Below are 19,981 nucleotides of genomic sequence, written 5' to 3'. Positions count from 1 at the left end.
AGAAGAGAATTTGGCTACACTTCAAGGAGGAGCATATATTTCATAGTTAGAACTAGCAAAACCCTGTTCATTGGTACATTGCAAGCTCCAAATAGCCATTTTAAATGTTCCAAGAATGTTGTCCCTACCTCAGAAAAAAAAATAGAAAGAAACAAAGCCTTTTCAAAACAGTACTCTTTTGAATGTTCCAAGTCACATAAATGGCATGTTGCTTTCTGGATAGACTAGCACGGTTCCTTTTCCAATTCTTCCAGCGCTAGCAATTTTTAAAAACATGTTGTTTTTTTGCTGCTACTGCAGGTACTGCATTTGTTTGTTGAAAATTGCTGTCTGAGAAATTTGTCAAATGCAGACTTGCCCTTATGCATTAGGGGAAAAAAAGTCACAACCTTGTGACTATATTAACGGTGTTATATTGTTCACAGGTTGTGTTTGAAGTGGCCACATAACACTTCCTCTCTCTCTCTGTCCATTCAGAAGACTCCAGAACTGATGCTGTTGTTGTGCTATTGGATTGGTATGAATGGTACTGACAACTGCTTTCTGTGAACTCTTTATGAAATTTGTAGTTGTATCTATGTCTGATTCTTTGCCGTTTTAAAAAGCTGGACCTAAATATGTAAAATAACAAATCACAGGAAGACAGCAGCATGTTCCAGTTGGCCAAACCAAGGCATATTGACTTCTATATATATGATCATCCTTTACTTTCAACCCCATAATATAATATTTGCTCTGATACGGTGTGAAGATTAAATATCCCAGACAGTATTAATTAGTGTTCATGTTTATTCTTCTCTACTCAGTCAACAGGAAAAACAAAAACAAAGCAGAGTAATTACTGTTCTAAAATTTCTAAACATCCAGATGCCTGCTAAAACTATGGTGAGAAATTGAATGCTATCCATATCTGAGCTGAAACTGATACTTCAACTTATTTGACTTATTTCACTCATTTAAATCAATGTCATGAATCTGATTAATCCTTCTCTATTAATTAAGATTCCATTCTGCCACACAGAAACTTTCCCTTTGACGGCAAGTGTGTGGCTTTTCACTTTAAACTACCGGTATGTTTATTAAGGTTACAATTTGTTCTAGGTATTAGAACAAATGGATAGTGTCTGCTCTGAATGTAGGGGTCAATTCAAAGCAAGATAAATATATAACTTTATTTATGCTTTTAATATTTAATATTTTTATGGGAGGTTTTTAAAATTTGAAATTGGTTTTGAATTGAAATGTTTTAAATTATGGGCCAAACTGTATTTAATTATTTTAAACCTATTTTAACTTTTGTGTACAAATGTTTTACTTTGGCTGTTCACCGCCCTGAGTCCGAAAGGAGAAGGGCGGTATAGAAAGCTGAAAAATAAATAAATAAATAAATAAATATAAAATGAGAATATGTCCAACTTCTGGGATATTTTAACATCTCGATTTTTATTCTACTACTTGCTTTTCGAAGCAATTAACACGATTCTTCCCATTCCCATTTTATTCTCACTGTCAGGGTTTACCCAAACCATAAACACTTGTCACGAGAATCAAAGGCAAGCTGCTTACCCCATTCTTCATCATGTAGGAAACTGACTGGATTGTCTGCTGAATTTTTGTTTAATACTGTTGTGGGACAATATTGTGAATTGAACCTGAAAGCGATTGACTGGTTTAAGGATGCTGGTTTTAAAAAGGTTTTTTCCCCAGCTTCCCCCACCTGCCACCAACAGTTCATTCCTCTAGCAGCAACTGATAACATCTTCTTGAGTCATAGAGTCATTGTGCTAACAATAAGGAGGACAGCTTTTATATACCATCAGTGATGGTAGGGTGATCTACAAGATCTTACAAGATGCTGTATTGTCATTGGTGGGGTATAGGCACAGAGGTCTGCCTCACTCTGACTATATAAGAGCTGGTCTGTTCCCTAAAACTTTGCAAGGAAAGTGAGGTTGAGAGATAATGACTGACTAGGAAATTCTGAAGTCGAGTGAAAATCAGGTTTTCCTGGTTTATAGTTAACAGTCTAATCCATGGGTCAGCAACCTGTGGCTCTGGAGCCGCATGTGGCTCTTTCATCCCTCTGCTGCGGCCCCCTGTTGCTGGTCGGCTCCACAATTGATAGGGCTTTTGGTTAAGACAGGTAGAGGAAAAAGGATGCCGTGCTAGGAGGAGACTCTATGGTGGGGGGACCGGATTTCTGGTCGGCTCCAGAATTGAATGGGGGTTTCTGGTTAGGACCTTTGTGGCTCTTTGAGTGTTTAAGGTTGCCGACCCCTAGTCTAACCAGTATATACCATTAACATCTCTGCTCTGAGAGCCTTCAGATTGAGATATACACTAGTCCTCGACGTATTACCACAATTGAGCCCAATATTTATGTTGTTAAGTGAGACATTTGTTAAGTGAGTTTTATCCCATTTTATGAACTCTCTCGCCACAGTGGTTAAGTGAATCACTGCACTTCATAAGTTAGTAACCCAGTTGCTAAGTGAATCTGGCTTCTCTACTGGCTTTGCTTGTCCAAAGGTTGCAAAAGGTGATCAAATGACCTTGGGACAGAGCAATGGTCATAAATATGGACCAGTTGCCCAGCATCTGAATTTCGATCATGGGGATGCTGCATAGGTCGTAACTGTGAAAAATAGTCGTAAGTCACACTTTTCAGCACCGTTGCACCTTTGAATGGTCACTAAATGAACTGTTGTTAAGTTGAGAACTACCTCTACCGTATGAAAAGAAATTAAGGGCGCAAAAGAACCTTCTTATGGTTCCAAAAGGACTTACCTCATTGAAGAGCAGTTCCCTTCTTTGCTGTTTCCTGAGATCCATCTTTTTCACAGCCACTTGCCTTCCCGTGTGCTTCTCTGTGGCGATGCAAACAATACCGGTGGAGCCTTCCCCGATCTTGATAAAGTTGTCCAAGTATTCTCGAGGATCCCCCGGGCTCACCACCAGTTGCAAAGCTGCTCGGAACTGCTCGTGCGATACCCTTGAGGGTTGTTGATCTGAGGAGGAACCCCAGCTCGGCGGAGGATAAGAACTTGAAGTGATGCTGGGGGAGCTTGGGTAAGAAGCTGTGGAAGTATAATGTGAGCTCGGCTGCAGAGAAGGCTGGTGGTTAAAGTGAGAGAATTTGTGATAGATAGCGGAGTACTGATAGCCACTACCTGAATAGGTGGCTTTGCACTGACTCTGAGGTAGCTTTGTTGGGCCTCGTGGATATGTGTCTGATCCAGAAAGGGGTGGACTTACTACTATCTGTGCTCGATCATAATCCAGCTGTGGAAAAAGGCACATCAAAAAGTTAATTTCGTCTTTGGTACAACCGTGTGTTCCTGAACTAATGAGGGATGCAAACATTTACTTAAAAAAAAAAAATCTTCTTCAAGTATGTCACCCTCAGACTGTCTACTAGTTGCTTGGATGCCTCTAGAAACACATGTTCTAAAGGTATCTTGTTCAATTAGTACGATGTTGCCCCTTTATAAAAGGCTTACTTGTTGTCTTCTCAAGCAGGGCAGAAGACATTGTTCAAGGGTAGGAGAAAAACAACTGACCTCCAGAGAACTGGCTTTCAAAGCATGAATCTAAATCTTTTGATTGCCAAAACTAGGCAGCCTTTCAAGCAACCGTCTTTTGGGAACAGGGTATCATGGCCCACCAATCCGTTGAACAAATGGTTTGCTTGAAAAAAGATTCCAGGTCTTTAAACCCAATCTTTCTAAATCAATGGGATATTGTTTAATAGGAGAATCCTTGGCCTCAAGCTTTGGAGAGCTGTTGATGGAACAGACACTTTTGATCTGATTTTCAACAGAACTGATTCATGTGGAAATCCTTGGCTGGTTCCTTTTCAAGATTTGTATAACCTCAGACTCCAGTCAAGTCAGAGAGACTTTCTAACCAGAGCAGAAGATATTGTTGTGGTCCACCAGCAGCCTGCGGAGCTGGCAGCGGAGTTGGACAGTGAGAAGGCTGGGGAGGAACATGGGCTGACAACAGATATCTACTCCTGAGCTAAAGAGGTAGGAGGTGTTTGAGGGCAGACTCAAAGAAGAGAGCAAGAAGCAAGATTAAATATCTATGGAGTCAGTATCAAAAGTGGACAAAGTCCAGGCAAAAACTTTTTTTTTTTGAGTTTGAATGTAATGACACTGTCATGAAATGCGTCTATTTCATTGTATGAAATACATTCATCATCATCTTCATTTAATCCCTTGCGGGGTGGAAATTATCCTGCAGAGGATAATTAGAACTGCAGAAAAAAACATGGCTACCAACCTGCCTTCCATTGAGGACCTGTATACTGCATGAGTCAAAAAGAGGGCTGTGAAAATATTTAGAGACCCCTCGCATCCTGGACATAAACTGTTTCAACTCCTACTTCAAAACGATGCTATAGAGCACTGCACACAGAACAACTAGACACAAGAAGTTTTTTCCCGAACTCCATCACTGTGCTAAACAAATAATTCCCTCAACACTGTCAAACTATTTACTAAGTCTGCACTACTATTAATCTTCTCATTGTTCCCACCGCCCATCTCCTTCTACTTATGACTGTAACTTTGTTGCTTGTATCCTTACGATTTATATTGATATTGTTTCCCGATTGCTTATTTGTACTCTATGACTATCATTAAGTGTTGTACCTTATGGTTCTTGAAGAACGTATCTTTTCTTTTATGTACACTGAGAGCATATGCACCAAGACAAATTCCTTGCGTGTCTAATCACACTTGGCCAATAAAGAATTCTATTCTATTCTATTCTATTCTATTCTATTCTATTCTATTCTATTCTATTCTATTCTATTCTATTCTATTCTATTCTTAGCTTTAAAACAGTCTGTGATTCCCCTTGTCTCCAGTTTTGCTTGCTGACGAAGCCCTTTAAATTCATGTTTCCAAAGTCTAGCAGGAAAATTCAGATTTGGGGTAGCCTTGTATTTCTTTTTTAATTCCCCCTTCCTGAAGGTGCTACTAACAATAAGTGTCCTTAGCCCCTTTATGTTCTACTATACTATGACACCCGTCCCCAGGCATGATAAGTACCAATACAGACAGACAGACAGACAGACGCACACAGCATCATTACTTCTTCAAATTGTGAAACTGATCCAAAACATTTTCTGAATGTTTCTGAATTTGGATAATAAATTGTATTGCTGGGTTTTGGTAGCCAGGATTTTGGGAGGATGAGCTCCAGAGGGCTCATGACCGTGGCATGCTATGGGTTGCCCACTGCTCTCTATATAGCTCTCTAGATAGTGGATAGAGGCGAGGGTCCAGTGTCTTGTCAACTGGACTTGACAGGAAGAGATGTCTTGGGTTTCAATTCTATCTTCTGTAGCGACAATGTTGAAAACATTGCCATAGATCAAGTTGGGGCAACTCAATCAGGGGCCGCAGATGGTTCCCCTCCTTCATTTATTTATATAAAAATATGTACACCACCTATTTCATAGGCCTCAAGGCATCTTACAATATTACAGAAAACAATATAGAAATGCTCGTGAAAATAAATATGAATAGTACCCCAAATTAAAAACCAAACTTAATACAGTCCCGTCATCATTAATACTGGTACACCCTCTGAAATACTATAAGACCGTAAGTGCCTTTGTAAAGATCAGGGAGTTAAGAGTATCATATACTTCCAAGGACAAGATGTTGCAAAGGGTGAAGACAGTCCTAAAGAAGTATCAGTATCAGGGTGGGAATTCTCAGCATCCCCTTGTTGAAGAGATGGAAAAATGTGGACCGGGAGAAATGATCCTACAAATATCTGGAAACCAAGCCCAAATCGAGGGCTTTACAGATGATAAGCAGCACTTTGAATTGAATCCGGAAGCACAGTGGTTAGAGTGCAGTACTACAGGCGACTTCTGCTGCCTGCCGGCTGCCTGCAATTTGGCAGTTTGAATCTCACCAGGCTCAAGGTTGACTCAGTCTTCCATCCTTCCGAGGTGGGTAAAATGAGGACCCAGATTGTTGGGGGCAATAGGCTGACTCTGTAAACCGATTAGAGCACTGTGAAGTTGCATATAAGTCTAAGTGCTGTTGTTATTGCTAGGCTAGTGTTCACTACTTGAGGTAACACTTCCAAATCTTCTATCGCTGGTTAGCAAGTAGACCTCCACATTTTGGAACACTTTTAACTTCGAAGCCAACCTTATATAGAAGGTTGGTCTTTCTGTAAAGTGATGAGGACATGGATTAGGATCTACAGGGCCTCCTAGTCCAAAAAGTTTCACAACTGGTATATAAAGCTAGGCAAAGGTCTTGGGGCTGTGGCCAATATCTTCTACTAGAAAAGTCATAAGTCCAGTACTGTTCCATGGATAGGTGGTCATGTAGCTATAAATCAGGTACCATTTCTTCTCCACTGTTGAAGGGTGACTTTGTGCCAATCACTTTCATCCCAACTCACCTCACAAAATTGCTTGGGGAAAAGAGGAAGAGGATAGCTTTACTGTAAGACCTAGGTACCCACAGTGCAAAAGCATGTGCAAAAATAAGGACAGGCATATCCTGTGATGATACCTTTAACAGCATGAAACATCAACATTTGCCTATCGTAGGTCCTTGGGAAGGACTCAGTAAGTTGAAAAAAATTCCAAATCCAGTTTCAATATCTGGCTGACTGTCTGACCAACCATAATAATACAGGTAGTACTCAGGTTACAACAGTTTGTTCAGTAACTGTTCAAAGTTACAACTGTGCTGAACAAGTGGTACTTATGACTGATTCTCTGAGTTTTGGTGGTTGCAGCATCCCTACCAGAGGTGGGTTTCAGCAGGTTCTGACCAGTTCTGGAGAACCGGCAGTGGAAATTTTGAGTAGTTCGGAGAACCGGTAGTAAAAATTCTGACTGGCCCTGCCCCCATCTATTCTCTGCCTCCCAAGTCCCAGCTGATTGGGAGGAAATGTGGATTTTGCAGTAACCTTCCCCTGGAGTGGGGTGGGAATGGAGATTTTACAGTATCCTTCCCCTGCCACGCCCACCAAGCCACGCCCACCAAGCCATGCCACGCCCACCAAGCCACACCCACAGAACCAGTAGTAAACATTTTTGAAACCCACCCTACAGACTGATCCCTACAGTCACAGAACTGCAATCTGGGTGCTCAGTGCCTGGCTTGCAATAAATTGTAGTGAGCTGCAGTCATGTGATCACAATTTCCAATGTTCCCTGCTAATTTCACATTACCAAAGTCAATGGGGAAGCCAACAGGAAGTCGGAAGTTGCAATCACGTAAGTTTCTTAACAATGGCAACCGGGATTGCCAGAATTGCCATTCTACATGACATGGTCACATGATGTAATGCTTTATGACCATAGTGATGGAAATTCTGGTCCCAATTACTGTCCAGAAAGAACCACCTATAATAATAATAATAGATCTTGGGGGAAGGACTTTTATAGGTGGATAAAACTGCCAAGTCTGGTCTAAACATCTGGCTGACTGTGTGATGAACCATAATAATACTACAATAAGCAGAAGCTTTCAAACATACAAGTAATCCTCAATTTACAACCACAATTGAGCCCAACATTTCTGTTGCTAAGTGAAACATTTGTTAAGTGAGTTTGCCCCATTTTACAACCTTTCTTGACACTGTTGTTAAGTGAATCACTGCAGTTGTTATTAAGGACCCAGTTGTGGGGGCAATAAGCTGACTTTGTATAAATATACAAAAGGATGAAAGCTATTGCTGAGCACATTGTAAGCCACCCTGAGTCTCCGGAGAAGGGCAGCATATAAATCAAATTAAAAACAAACAAACAAACAAACAAAAAAAAAAAACAGCAAGTGAATCTGGCTTCCCCATTGACTTTGCCTGTCAGAAGGCCGCAAAAGGGGATCACATGACACACACACACCCAGGACCTTGCAACCATCATAAATATGAGCCAATTGCCCAGTGTCTGAATTTTGATCACATGATCATATAGATGCTACAACGGTCGTAAGTACGAAAACTGATGGCGAGTCACTTTTTTTCAGTGCCGTTGTAACTTCGGTCCCTAAATGAACTGTTGTAAGTCAAGGACTACTTGTTTTTTTGTATGCTTTAAAAGACTGAGAGATAACTGGCTGGTCACGTTTAGCAAGTGAATGCTACATTAGAAGAGAATTGTGTGATCCAGTTGGGCTGCTCTTACAGCTGTCACCGTCAAAGCAGAACAGCAATTGCCATTCCTGAGGCAGCCTGAGGACATATTAAGACAAGGCTCTGTGCAATGTATACCTCTAACATATACCCTGTTTTCTTCCATGTCAGGTCACATGGATGTCAGTTTCTTTGCTAAGAGGACAGGAGAGAGGATTTTGTGTTATTTCACTCAATAGGCTGCGATCTGAGGTAACCAAAAAATTCAGTAGTGGTGGCTGTTGTTCTCCCAACTGTTTGTCCACTTGCTTTTGCACTGTGGGTACCTAGGCCTTACAGCAAAGCTATCCATACACAATGCCACAAAGGGTTTTGTTGATCAGCTGGCTTGATGCTGATCAGGGCTGAGAGGGAGTGATTTCCCCGAAGGTCACCCAGCTGGCTTCTTTGTGTGAGAAGACTGGGAACTTCTCTTTCCCTGCTTCCAGTCCAGGACCTTAGCCACTGCATCATAACCGGCTTTTTTAGCCAAGTAGTTCAAACAAAAATCCACCCTTGTCAGGAATAATTACCCGTAGCCAAAGGATAATTGACTTCTAGGCCTTGAGTTCTCTAGAACTTCCATCATCCTTGGTTTAATTTTGGAAGTGGGGATGAGACATAAGAAAAATTATGAAAAAAAGTAATAGGATCATATAGAATGCCCATAGCAATAGCAATAGCACTTAGACTTATATACCGCTTCACAGCATGGTTTGTCGTGAATGCGACTGCTTGAGGGCTCCTGGATTGGAGCTGAAAGGCGAAAGGGAAGCAGTATGCGCCCTCCCATATTGGGGTAGACCAGGTGCTTCGATAGAGAACACACACACACACACACACAAAGTTTATTGTCACTGTTTACAGAGTCAGCAACAATTTGGGTCCTCATTTTACCCACCTCGGAAGGAGGGAAGGCTAAGTCAACCTTGAGCCTGGTGAGACTCGATCTGCCAAACTGCTGGCAGCCGGTGATCAGCAGAAGTAGCCTGCAGTACTGCACTCTAACCACTTCGCCACCGCGGCTCTTAAGAGCATAAAACAGAATGGGCGTTGGTTCTTACCTGATACGCCTCTTCTCGGACTGTCGGGCACGGCAGTCAGGATGGGTGGTGACTTGGCAGAGTTGCTTATTGGACCGGGTTATCTTGAAGTCGGAAGTCCCTCCTCCTGCCTGCTGACTGACAGTTTTGAGACGAGGGAGTAAAAAGGTAAGACGTGTCTAGGGAGAAAAACGAACAACATTAGAAGCCCCAACCCCCTCCCGGAGGAGACAGTGCCGGGACCGGACTCCCCACGTGGGTGGGGCTGACTGCCGTGCCCGACAGTCCGAGAAGAGGCGTATCAGGTAAGAACCAACGCCCATTCTCCTCCAGTCGGGCACGGCAGTCAGGATGGGACATACCAAAGCCATGTGTCCAGACGGGAGGGAGGAGGCCGGTCCTCGGTTAGGAGGTTGCATGGACCCCTTGAAGGACTCTACGTCCGAAGGCAGCATCCGCCGATGCAAACGTGTCCAAGCGATAATGGCGCACAAAGGGGGAAGGCGACGTCCAGGCAGCCGCCCGACAAATCTCTTCAATGGAGGCTCTAGTAGACCATGCTGCCGAAGTGGCTGCGCTCCTCGTCGAGTGAGCCGTTATCCTGCGGGGCACCGGAAGATCCGAGGCTTCATACGCCGCCGAAATGCACGCCCGAATCCATCGTCCCAAGGTGGTAGAGGAAATCTTCGACCCCAAGGAAGCTGGTAAGAAAGATACGAAGAGAGCGTCCGATCGCCGGAAAGTCGCCGTACGGGAAACATACACTTTTAATGCGCGACGAACGTCAAGGGTATGCCATCGCTTCTCGAGATGATGTCGGGGGTTAGGGCAGAAATTCGGTAGCACCACCTCTTGTGCTCGATGGAAAACAGAATTTACTTTGGGGATGAAAGATGGATCCAATCTCAGGACCACTCGATCCTGGTGGAAGATACAGAGCTCCTTACGAATGGATAGAGCTGCCATCTCAGAAATCCTGCGTGCGGAGGTGACTGCCACGAGAAAGGCGACCTTGAAAGAAAGGTATTTCAAAGAAACGTCTCTTAGAGGCTCGAACGGAGGGCCCGTAAGAGCCCGGAGGACTTTGGGTAAATCCCAAGATGGGTAGCGGTGGATTGTCGGAGGGCGGATGTTGGTAGCGCCCCGGAGAAACTGGCGAATCAGAGGGTCCCGTGACAGTGGCTCAGACGAGGAGCCGGATAAGACCGTGGAAAGTGCTGCTACCTGCCGTCGAAGCGTATTAGGAGAAAGACCAGAGACTAATCCTTCCTGCAGGAACTCGATGACACAGGGAATTGATGCCGAAGTAGGAGATACGAGCTGCCTTCCACACCACAGGGAGAAAGCCCGCCAGGTAGCTTCATAAATGCGGGTGGTTGAAGCTCGTCGTGCCGCCTGGATGGTTGCAATAGCACCGGCCGACAGGGGAAGCCTGGTCATAAGCTCCCGCTCAATCGCCACGCGGTGAGATGGTACCAGAGCGGATCTGGATGTTCCAGCTGTCCCTGCTTGAGAACCAGCCGTTCGTCTGGGATCCGCCAAGGAGGCTCCACTGACAGAGATCTGAGATCTGCGAACCAGGGGCGACGGTTCCAAGAGGGAGCGATGAGAATCAGTTCCGCGCGTTCCTGGATCAACTTCCGTACTACCCTGGAAAGCAGGTTGACTGGAGGAAAGGCATAAAGAAGTTGATTGGTTGGCCACGGACTCCGAAGGGCATCCACCGCCTCTGCCCCGGGACAGGGGAACCTGGTGAAGAACCGAGGCAGCTGGTGGTTGGTGGCACTGGCGAATAGATCCACCGTTGGGAGTCCGAAACGAAGAGTCACTTCCTGAAACAGTCGAGGAGAAATGGACCATTCTGAGTGGTCGACTGGTGCCCGGCTGAGGGAGTCGGCTGTGCGATTCAGAATGCCGGAGATATGGGCCGCTTGTATTGACGCTAAGTGGTCCTCCGCCCAGAGGCCTAACCTCCGAGCCTCCTTCATTAGAACCCTGGAGCGGGTGCCCCCAAGACGGTTCACATGCGCCTTGGCTGTTACATTGTCGGTTAAGATCAAGATGTCCCGACCTAGCACATGGGTTTCGAAGGCCTTTAGAGCCATGAAAATGGCCCGCAGTTCGAGCACATTGATGTTCATCCTTTGCTCGTAAGGTGTCCATTGGCCTTGCGCCAGGTGGGGACCCAGGTGGGCTCCCCATCCGGACAAGCTGGCGTCTGTCGTAATCTGAAGACGGTTCGGTTCTCGGAACTTGGTCCCTTTCAGTAGTGCTGCTGAAGTCCACCAGGACAGAGACCGTATCACCGAGGGTGGAAGTACCAGAATCGTGGCTGAAGAGTCCCTGTGAGAGCGTTGGAAGGGCAGTAGGGCCCATTGTAAGTCCCTACTGTGCAAACGAGCCCAAGGGACTATCCCAAAGGAGGAGACCATCTTGCCAAGAAGACGGGATAAGATTAAGATAGAGGAAGACCCTTGGCTCTGGACCCGGCCAGCTAACCCTCTAAGGCTGTCCACCCGGTCGGGGGATAGAAACACCTCCGAGGACCTAGTATCAATCACCGCCCCCAGGTGAAGGATCCGGGTGGAAGGGGATAAATGGCTCTTGGCGACATTAACCGAAAAGCCATGAGACTGGAGGATCTGAAGGGTCCTAGATAGGTCCGAGTGTGCTTGCTGCAAAGACCTGGATAAGATCAAAACATCGTCCAGATAAAAGGACACTCTAATTGGAAGCGTGGCCACATAACCCATAAGGGCCGCCATAATTTTTGTAAAGGTTCTTGGGGCCGAGGACAACCCGAAGGGCAAAGCCCTATATTGGTAATGTTTATTGTTGAAACAAAATCTGAGGAATTTACGGTGTTCGGGAAGGATAGGGACGTGGAGGTAGGCCTCAGTTAAATCCACGGAACATAAAAAATCCCCTTCCCGAATGCCCAGCAAGATAGACTGCAAGGAGTGCATCTTGAACCGGCGGTAAGTTATGTGCCGGTTCAAGGCTTTCAAGTCTAGGATAGGCCGCCAGCCCCCCGAGGACTTTGGAACTAAAAATAACCTGGAGTAAAACCCTAAGCCTAAATCGGAGGGAGGCACTGGTTCTATTGCTTTTATGGTTAACAAGTGATGGATCGCCGCGGAGACCAGGGGCCCCTTGGCACTATCAAAGGACACTGGGCAACGAATAAATCTATTAGGAGGGCTGGACCGAAATTCTAGGGAAAGGCCGAATTTAATGGTATTCTTTACCCATGTGTCAGAAACCGTATCCTCCCAGGCCTGGGAGAAAAGGGCCAGGCGACCCCCAAGCTCCTCTCGTGAAGAGCTTCTAACGAGACCGTCGAAAGGGCCGGCCCCTACCGCCTCTCTGACCTCTCTTGGGGGGGTATCTGGGGCCTTGCCTGACCTGAGAATCTTGGAAGTTTCCACGTTGTTGGAAGGCACGATGGGACCTCTGCTGGAAATAGCCGCCGTCTGAAGCTCGAAAGGACTGCGCACGAAAGGAGCCCGACGAACGACCATCCGACCTCCGCGACATGGCCGGTAAGATCTTCCGGTGATCCCGGGTCTCGATCAAAAGAGGCTCCAAGGCAGGGCCAAAGAGCTTGTCACATGAATATGGGGCTGAAGCCAGGCGCCATTTACTACGAGCGTCGGCTTGCCAATATTTCAGCCAAAGCAGCCTTCTAGACGTGACCGCGGCACCAATGGCCTTGGCAGAGAATCTGGCTGCAGACAAGGTGGCATCCGCAGAAAACTCCACTGCGGCCAGTATCTTGTTAATGTCATGGTGTGTTCTCACCTCAGAGGCTGGAATCCTTTCCTGCAACTGCTTCAGCCACAGGATCGAAGCCCGGTTAAAAAACGATGCAGAGGATGCCGCTTGGGCGGACCAGGCAGCCGCCTGGTGGCCCTTGATGAGAGTACGTTCTGTCTTCCTCTCCTCCGGACGCAGGGATTCCTCAGAGGGACCAGACGCAGGAGAAGGAGATGATAAGGCCACCACCGGTGCGTCCACAGGGGGGACCTGCAAAAGAGAGGCATACTCCGCCGCCAAGTTAAATAAGCGCCTATCTAGGCTGTTAGGGATAGGCCCTGTACTCGGATTCTTCCATTGTCTTTGTAAAACCTCTGTAAATAATTTAGGAGCCGGGACTATCTCGGTTTGCACCGTGGGCACGTCAAATAAGGAAGAAGAAACTGTTGAAGTCCCCGGCTGAGGTTGGTCGGAGGCTGCGGGAAGGCCCAGCCCTGTGGTTACCTGGGCTTTGTGCAAGAGGGACCTAAACATTTGGGGCCGGAACAGACCGACAAAGGCAGGCTGATCAGGCGGAAGGCCCTCATCCTCCGACAAGTCATTGTCTATGATTGCCTGGTCTTCTTCCCCAGACAGAGAGCCCTGGCTGTTCTCAGAAGGAGAAGTTGCCCTAGCCGGAGCCTGAGAAGAAGATAGAAGGGGCTGAGAACTAACCGAAGGTGCATGGCGGCTTAGGTATTCTGAAACTTTTGAAGATGCTTTCTCTTGCAATCCCTGGGCAATGCCCTGTCTTATGGAATCCGCAATTAAGCGAGCCAAGGCCGGGGTGACATCCAGTCTCTGCTCTGGGGGGGCCTGTAGCTCCGGATGTTCCAACCCAGTAGAGACAGCTCTAGAGATGTGATCCCCTTGGGCGGGAGCTACCACAGGGGCGGCAGTTGGAAAAACTGAGGCTGAGTCAGGTACCCAGGAATCCCCTGTAACTGAGATATCAGGAGAGAGAGGAGGAATAGAAGAGGGTATTGCTAAGGCCTCGTCCCTAGCAGGAGCCTGAAGAGATTCTGGGTTTGAAGGATCCTGCGCAGTCGTTTTGGAGGAGGAAGCTGCCTTATTGCAAGCTTTCTCTATGGCCTTGTGCCTCCTCTGTTCATCCCTGGACATAGGTGGTTCATGGGAAGAACGCGATTTAGATTTCTTCGCTTGTGAGCCAGAGGAGACATCCCCAACGGGGTCTCGCTGATGGTGGTGGCGTTTTCCCTTCTTGCTCTTATTAGAATTAGAAATCTCAGCCATAATGATTATAGTACAAAATGGTCGCTGGGACAAGATGAATGCTTCACAACCTTGACACCAAAATGGCGGCTAATCAGTCCAAGGTTCTAAAATGGCGGCTTGTATCTGTACTCAATAGGCCCCACTATCACCACGTACTCACTGCGCTCGATCGATGGAAGGGGCAGGGCAATAAGGCCAAAGTGCTAGCCAGCCGGTCGTAGCACCTGAAATAGAGTAGAGGCCGCCCACGCGCCAATTGAACAGGCGCTATCCCAAAGCGCCGCGCTTCGCTCCTCAGCGCCCACGCTATCGCCGCTATCCCTTTTAGCCCTGCTCCGCTGTCCAGAGGCTCACGTGAAAGGGATTTACAATCCAAGTGCGAGCCAGCCGGCAAGGCACTGGAATGGCGCGGAATCCTGTCACACGCTCAATTTAGCCGCCGGAGCTCGATCTAAATATGCCTCCTCTCAGCTGTAGGGCGGAATGGCCGATGCGGCGGAGCGAACTCGTGCGCGCGGCGGGTGGATCGCCAGCCGGCAATCCACCTAGCGAAGCAACAGCGGAGCTAGGCAGCTACAACGCTGAAAGAAAGAGCAGCCTCGCTTCTTTAAAACGTCCTTTCAGCGTCTTTTCTCTTTCTTAGTTTTTTTTTTTTTTTTTTTTAAACTGCAGAAGTCTCCCTAAACACGACCGGTCCTGACTCGACCGAGTCGAAAAAACTGTCAGTCAGCAGGCAGGAGGAGGGACTTCCGACTTCAAGATAACCCGGTCCAATAAGCAACTCTGCCAAGTCACCACCCATCCTGACTGCCGTGCCCGACTGGAGGAGAACAAGTTATCTTTTTTTAAAAAAAACCCGCTTTGCCAGATACTAGTATATTAGTGCACAGGAACGTGAACCTGCGTTTTCATGTCAATATTGATTCCTGGCGATTGCCTGCGTTAGCCCTTGCAGTTTTTTTCCCTATAATATATTAATATTTATAACCAATAAAGGAGAATATTTGTAGCTCAGGGTTGAAATGAGGAGTTCCTTGGTGGTCTCTGAGCTTCTTTTCTTGTAGATGTTTCATTAACCCTAACTAGGTAACATCGTATCACTTAACTAACACTGATGTTGTTACCTAGTTAGGGTAATGAAACATCTACAAGAAAAGAAGCAAGCTCAGAGAGCACTAAGGACCCTCTAATATTTATAACATTATTTAATTAACTATGGATGATAAAACCAAAACCAAGGTGCATTGGGATATGGCTTCAGTAGCATTGAGAGAATTAAACCAATACATGAAAGAGAGCTCTACTAACTGATGATACTCCTAATGGTGATAGAAAAACTCAGATTCAGTGCTAGTGTGTCACTTAATGCTAGTTGTTTGCAGACAAAAGCTAGAGTGTAGTATCAGCGACTATGGAAGGAGGATTGTGAACCACATGGCTCTTTGATGTAATGCAGCAAGGCTGTGCAAAGGAATCAGGAGAATGAGTTGCATTTTTTTTTCCTTCCTAGCTTTTTTTCTCTCAAGTGGACAATTCACATTTTTGGATCATCTGAAGGTTGATCCATTGGTTGCGATGGGAATTAACTGACCACCTTGTCATCTGAACCTGATGTCGTGGGCTAAAAGAGAGTGACTGTCCCAAAGTCACTTAGCTGATGGGGGTAGAACTCACAGTCTCCTAATTTCTAGCCTGGAGCCTTAATCAGGATCACCTCCCACCGCCCAATGCGCTCACATAGGGCTGCCCTCCTCCGGGTCCCCTCGGCCAGACAGTGTCGGCTGGCGATCCCCAGGATGAGGGCGTTCTCTGTGGTGGCACCGATACTCTGGAATGGGTTGCCCACCAGGCTCCGGACGGCCCCCGACCTACGCACCGATCTAAAGACATGGCTCTTTCAGCAACTTCCCTGATCTGCCGTGGATTTTAACTTGGGGATTTGGGGTTTTTAATTGGCTTTTAATATTATTTAATTTTTATCTATTGTTGGGTTGTTTTATTGTTGTGAGCCGCCCCGAGTCCTACAGGAGAAGGGCGGCATATAAATCTGACAAATAAATAAATAAATAAATAAAATCACTGGACTGGCTCTCAAAACTGAATCTGTAGTACTTCACTAAAATCTGCGCGCCATATGTCCTTTCAATTGGAATATTAATAAATTATACTAAATAATTTCTTTACTCTAGGAAAGCATGAATTATATTTTTTAACAATTTACAGCTTGATAAATACTATTTGGTGTCATAAATACACTTTCTCATGGACCTACGCATTTGCCTTTACAGGCAGTCCTTGACTTACGATTACAACTGAGCCCAAATTTCTGTTGCTGAGACATTTGTTAACTGAGTTTTCTCCCATGTTACGTTGTTAAGTGAGTAACTGCAGCTCTTAAGTTAGTAACATGGTTGTTAAGTGAATCTGGATTTCCCCGTTGACTTTGCTTGTCAGAAGGTCGCAAAAGGGGATCACATGACGTCCAGGACCCTACAAAGGTCATAAATGTGAGTCAATTGCCAAGCATCTGAATTTTCATCACATGACTGTGGGGAATGCTACAACGGTCGTTAAGTGCGGAAACTGGTCGTAAGTTACTTTTCAGTGCCACTGTAACTTTGAATGGTCACTAAATGAACTGTTGTAAATCGAGGACTACTTGTATTGAGTTTGACTACTGATCCATTTAGTTCCATTTGTCCAGTTTGATTATAACTGATTTTTTAATGTCTAAGCCAGCTTTTATCGAAGAGTACCAAAAAGTGGCTTTGACATGGATCTAGGATTCTGCAAAACCCACTTTTCCTGGAGTTTCACAATATTTTTAAATTTAGGCATCTAAACTGATTGCACTAGCATTAAGAAATAAGTAAATGGCAATTGTTTGTATTTCTTATAAAACTTTTTAATAAAAAAAAAAGAAATAAGTAAATGGCTTAAAATATGGGGCCAAATTGCAAGAGATCACCTCAAGTAAAGAGGGTAGAAACTGGAGCTATATATAACTGGAAGAAGTCAAAATCAAATTAAATCAGATCTCAGAGATGTTAATGTGGAGATAGTTGTTCCTGGTAGACAGCTTGGAATCAGCAAAGGATATTAGAATTGGGGATCTCCAGCAAGACAGAGGATCTCTCTCAGGGGTGTCAAACCTGGTCATCATGGCGGCATCACGTGACGTATCACGACTTTTTTCCCCCCTTCGCTAAACCAGGTGTGGGCGTAGCCAGCACGTGATGCATCCGGCCCGCAGGCCGCAAGTTTGACAGCCCTGATCTATCTGAAAGAATAAAAGGGAAGAAATGGAAATAATATCTGAATAGTATTAGGAAACATGTGGCAAAACTGAGAACTTTACCCTGGAGGGCAGGGGGTGGGGTTTGGGGTGTTGGGGGTTTGCAGGGGTTTGGGAGAACCTCTAGCTAAGATTCTGTGCAGTTTGGAGAACCCAAAATCGGAGCCTGGGGAGGCCGTTTTCACCCTCTTGGAGGCTCGAGGAAAGCCTCTGGAGCCTGGGGAGGGCAAAAGCCCCTCCCCCCCCCGTGGTGCACGAGGCTGACTAGGCCACGTCCACCCAGCGACTGGGCAGAGAACCTCTTGCTAAAATTTTTGAAGCCCACCCCTGCTGGAAGGCTATGGCAAAAAAAAAAAAAAAAGAGGAAAAGTTTACTCTTGAATTGGGCAGGAGAGAGAGAGAGAGAGAGCGCAAATAAGAGACTGAGCTTCAAGTGAGACAGAAAGACTACTTACGAGTAGAATGAAAAATAAAAATATAAGGCTTTCCACCCTGCAGCTAGCAGAGTTAGGGTTAGCTTTGAGAGCAGGAAGGATTCAGGAATATCGTTTGGCCACTTGGCCAACCGTGAAGTAAGGGAGAGCATCAGCAATGAGGGAAATTGCACCATAGATCTGACTGGAGAAGATCCCTTGAAGAGTTCAGAAAGCAGACTGTATCCAGCTAAGATGGGCAGCAGAAGATCCAACCAGAAAGGATTAAGCATCCAGGAAAAGAATGAAACTGCTGCATGAGACTTTTGCAGAGACTGCTGTGGACTTTTTTTTTTTGCAAGGAAGGGGAGGAGGGCTGGACTGTTTACATATGTCCTGTTCTTTTGAAATGTTCTGTACAGTACTTTTAAGGGGATTGTTGTGGGTAAATTGCTATCTGGGCAGGTCTGTCTGGGGAGCATTAAGGAGATTATCTCATGGCGTTTAACAGTTTGCCTATTTCTTCCACCTGCATGTTACTGTCTATATATTTGGGTTTGTGTTGTTTTCCTAAGGCAAGTGGTAAAGTTGCTTTTGGCTTAAATATTTTTTCTTAGGGGATGACCAGGAGGGAGTCATATGCTGTTTACAGCAGACCCCACCTTGACCCCAGAATCTGGGTAAGGTAAAGGTTCCCCTTGCACATATGTGCTAGTCGTTCCCGACTCTAGGGAGCAGTGCTCATCTCCTTTTCAAAGCTGAAGAGCCAGTGCTGTCCGAAGACGTCTCTGAGGTCATGTGGCCGGCATGACTAAACGCCAAAGGCACACGGAACACTGTTATCTTCCCATCAAAAGGTGGTCCCTATTTTTCTACTTGCATTTTTTATGTGCTTTTGAACTGCTAGGTTGGCAGAAGCTGAAACAAGTAACGGAAGCTCACCCTGTTACGCGGCACTAGGGATTCGAACAGCTGAACTGCCGTCCTATTAATTGACAAGCTCAGCGTCTTAGCCACTGAGCCACAGCGCCCCCGAGAGATCTGATAATACGTTTTATTTAAAGTGAAAGTCATTGAAATTAAAGGATTCTGGTTGGAAGACCTCTAAAATAGCCATTTCCTCAAAATTTTGCAGTTGCTGGGTTAAATAGGAGCTATATTTATTTAGAGAGTTTTTTTAAAAAAAATCTTTAATTGGTCAATACTATTACTAGTCTTAATGTTAGCCTAGTAATACCTTAATATAACTTGATAAGCATACAGTAGATCACCATAAAAATCAGTGAAGATAATCACAACTGACAATTTTTACTGATCACTAACTCTGAAACTAATTTATGTATCCCCCAATGTTAGTAAGATTGGATATCTGCAGAAAATTTACAATATGGGAATAAAAAAGAAGCAGCTCACCGTCTCCAGTTCTTACACAGCAGCATTATTTTAGAAAGATATAAAATAAGATGCTGCCATTTCCTAAATGATCTTCTAAAAACGATTATTCAGAGTCCCCAAATTGATTCTTTCTAATCTACATGAGAATCAGTTTTGGGAGAAAAAAAATATATGAGTCATACTCTTCACAGCAATATTTACATAGTTTTTAATCCAATTTACTTCTGAACTTCCGGAATTCAGTAAACAGCAGTCTTTATGTCTCTTGGGGGGGGGGGGGACTCTTTTTTTTACAAGCCTTGTCTCAGTTTTTTAATCTGCTAATACTTGACATTCTCAAATATGTACCTATGTAGATGAACGATTCAAAAAAAAAAAAAAGAAAGAAAGAAAGCAGGGAAAAAAAGAATAATAAGCCTTTTGTGAAAAGAGTAATTTTCAGCACTGTGCAAAGGAAGCGAGCTTGTAACATCTCCACAGTAGGTGGGTGGGGGGGTTTAGAAACAGACTCATGATGTAGCACAATTACAAATAATTATAGCAGTGAATTTATTTAATCAATCAATTTCAGTGGTAAAGCGCAGGGCAGGGGTGGACAAAGCAGGAGCTCCATTCAGCGTTTAGTTACTAGTTTCACTGCTGGC

General features: G+C 45.2%; 1 protein-coding gene across 10 annotated transcripts in view; it reads right to left on the bottom strand.

Moving 5' to 3' along the window:
- Positions 1 to 19,981, bottom strand: part of PAK5 (p21 (RAC1) activated kinase 5) — a 149,641-nt gene that overhangs the window by 13,683 nt on the left and 115,977 nt on the right. For 6 of the 10 annotated variants that reach the window (XM_034432366.3, XM_034432367.3, XM_060689329.2 and 3 more), the window contains one exon: positions 2,788 to 3,282. In XM_034432366.3, the coding sequence (XP_034288257.2) occupies positions 2,788 to 3,282 (495 nt within the window). The remainder of the gene's footprint in view (positions 1 to 2,787; positions 3,283 to 19,981) is intronic. The other 4 variants (XM_087882310.1, XM_034432369.3, XM_087882309.1 and 1 more) reach the window with 1 other exon arrangement.

This window comes from Pantherophis guttatus, chromosome 1 (assembly GCF_059756535.1).
Source record: "Pantherophis guttatus breed Tessera chromosome 1, ASM5975653v1, whole genome shotgun sequence".
Taxonomy (NCBI): Eukaryota; Metazoa; Chordata; class Lepidosauria; order Squamata; family Colubridae; genus Pantherophis; species Pantherophis guttatus.
This window is presented reverse-complemented; position numbering and strand designations above follow the sequence as displayed.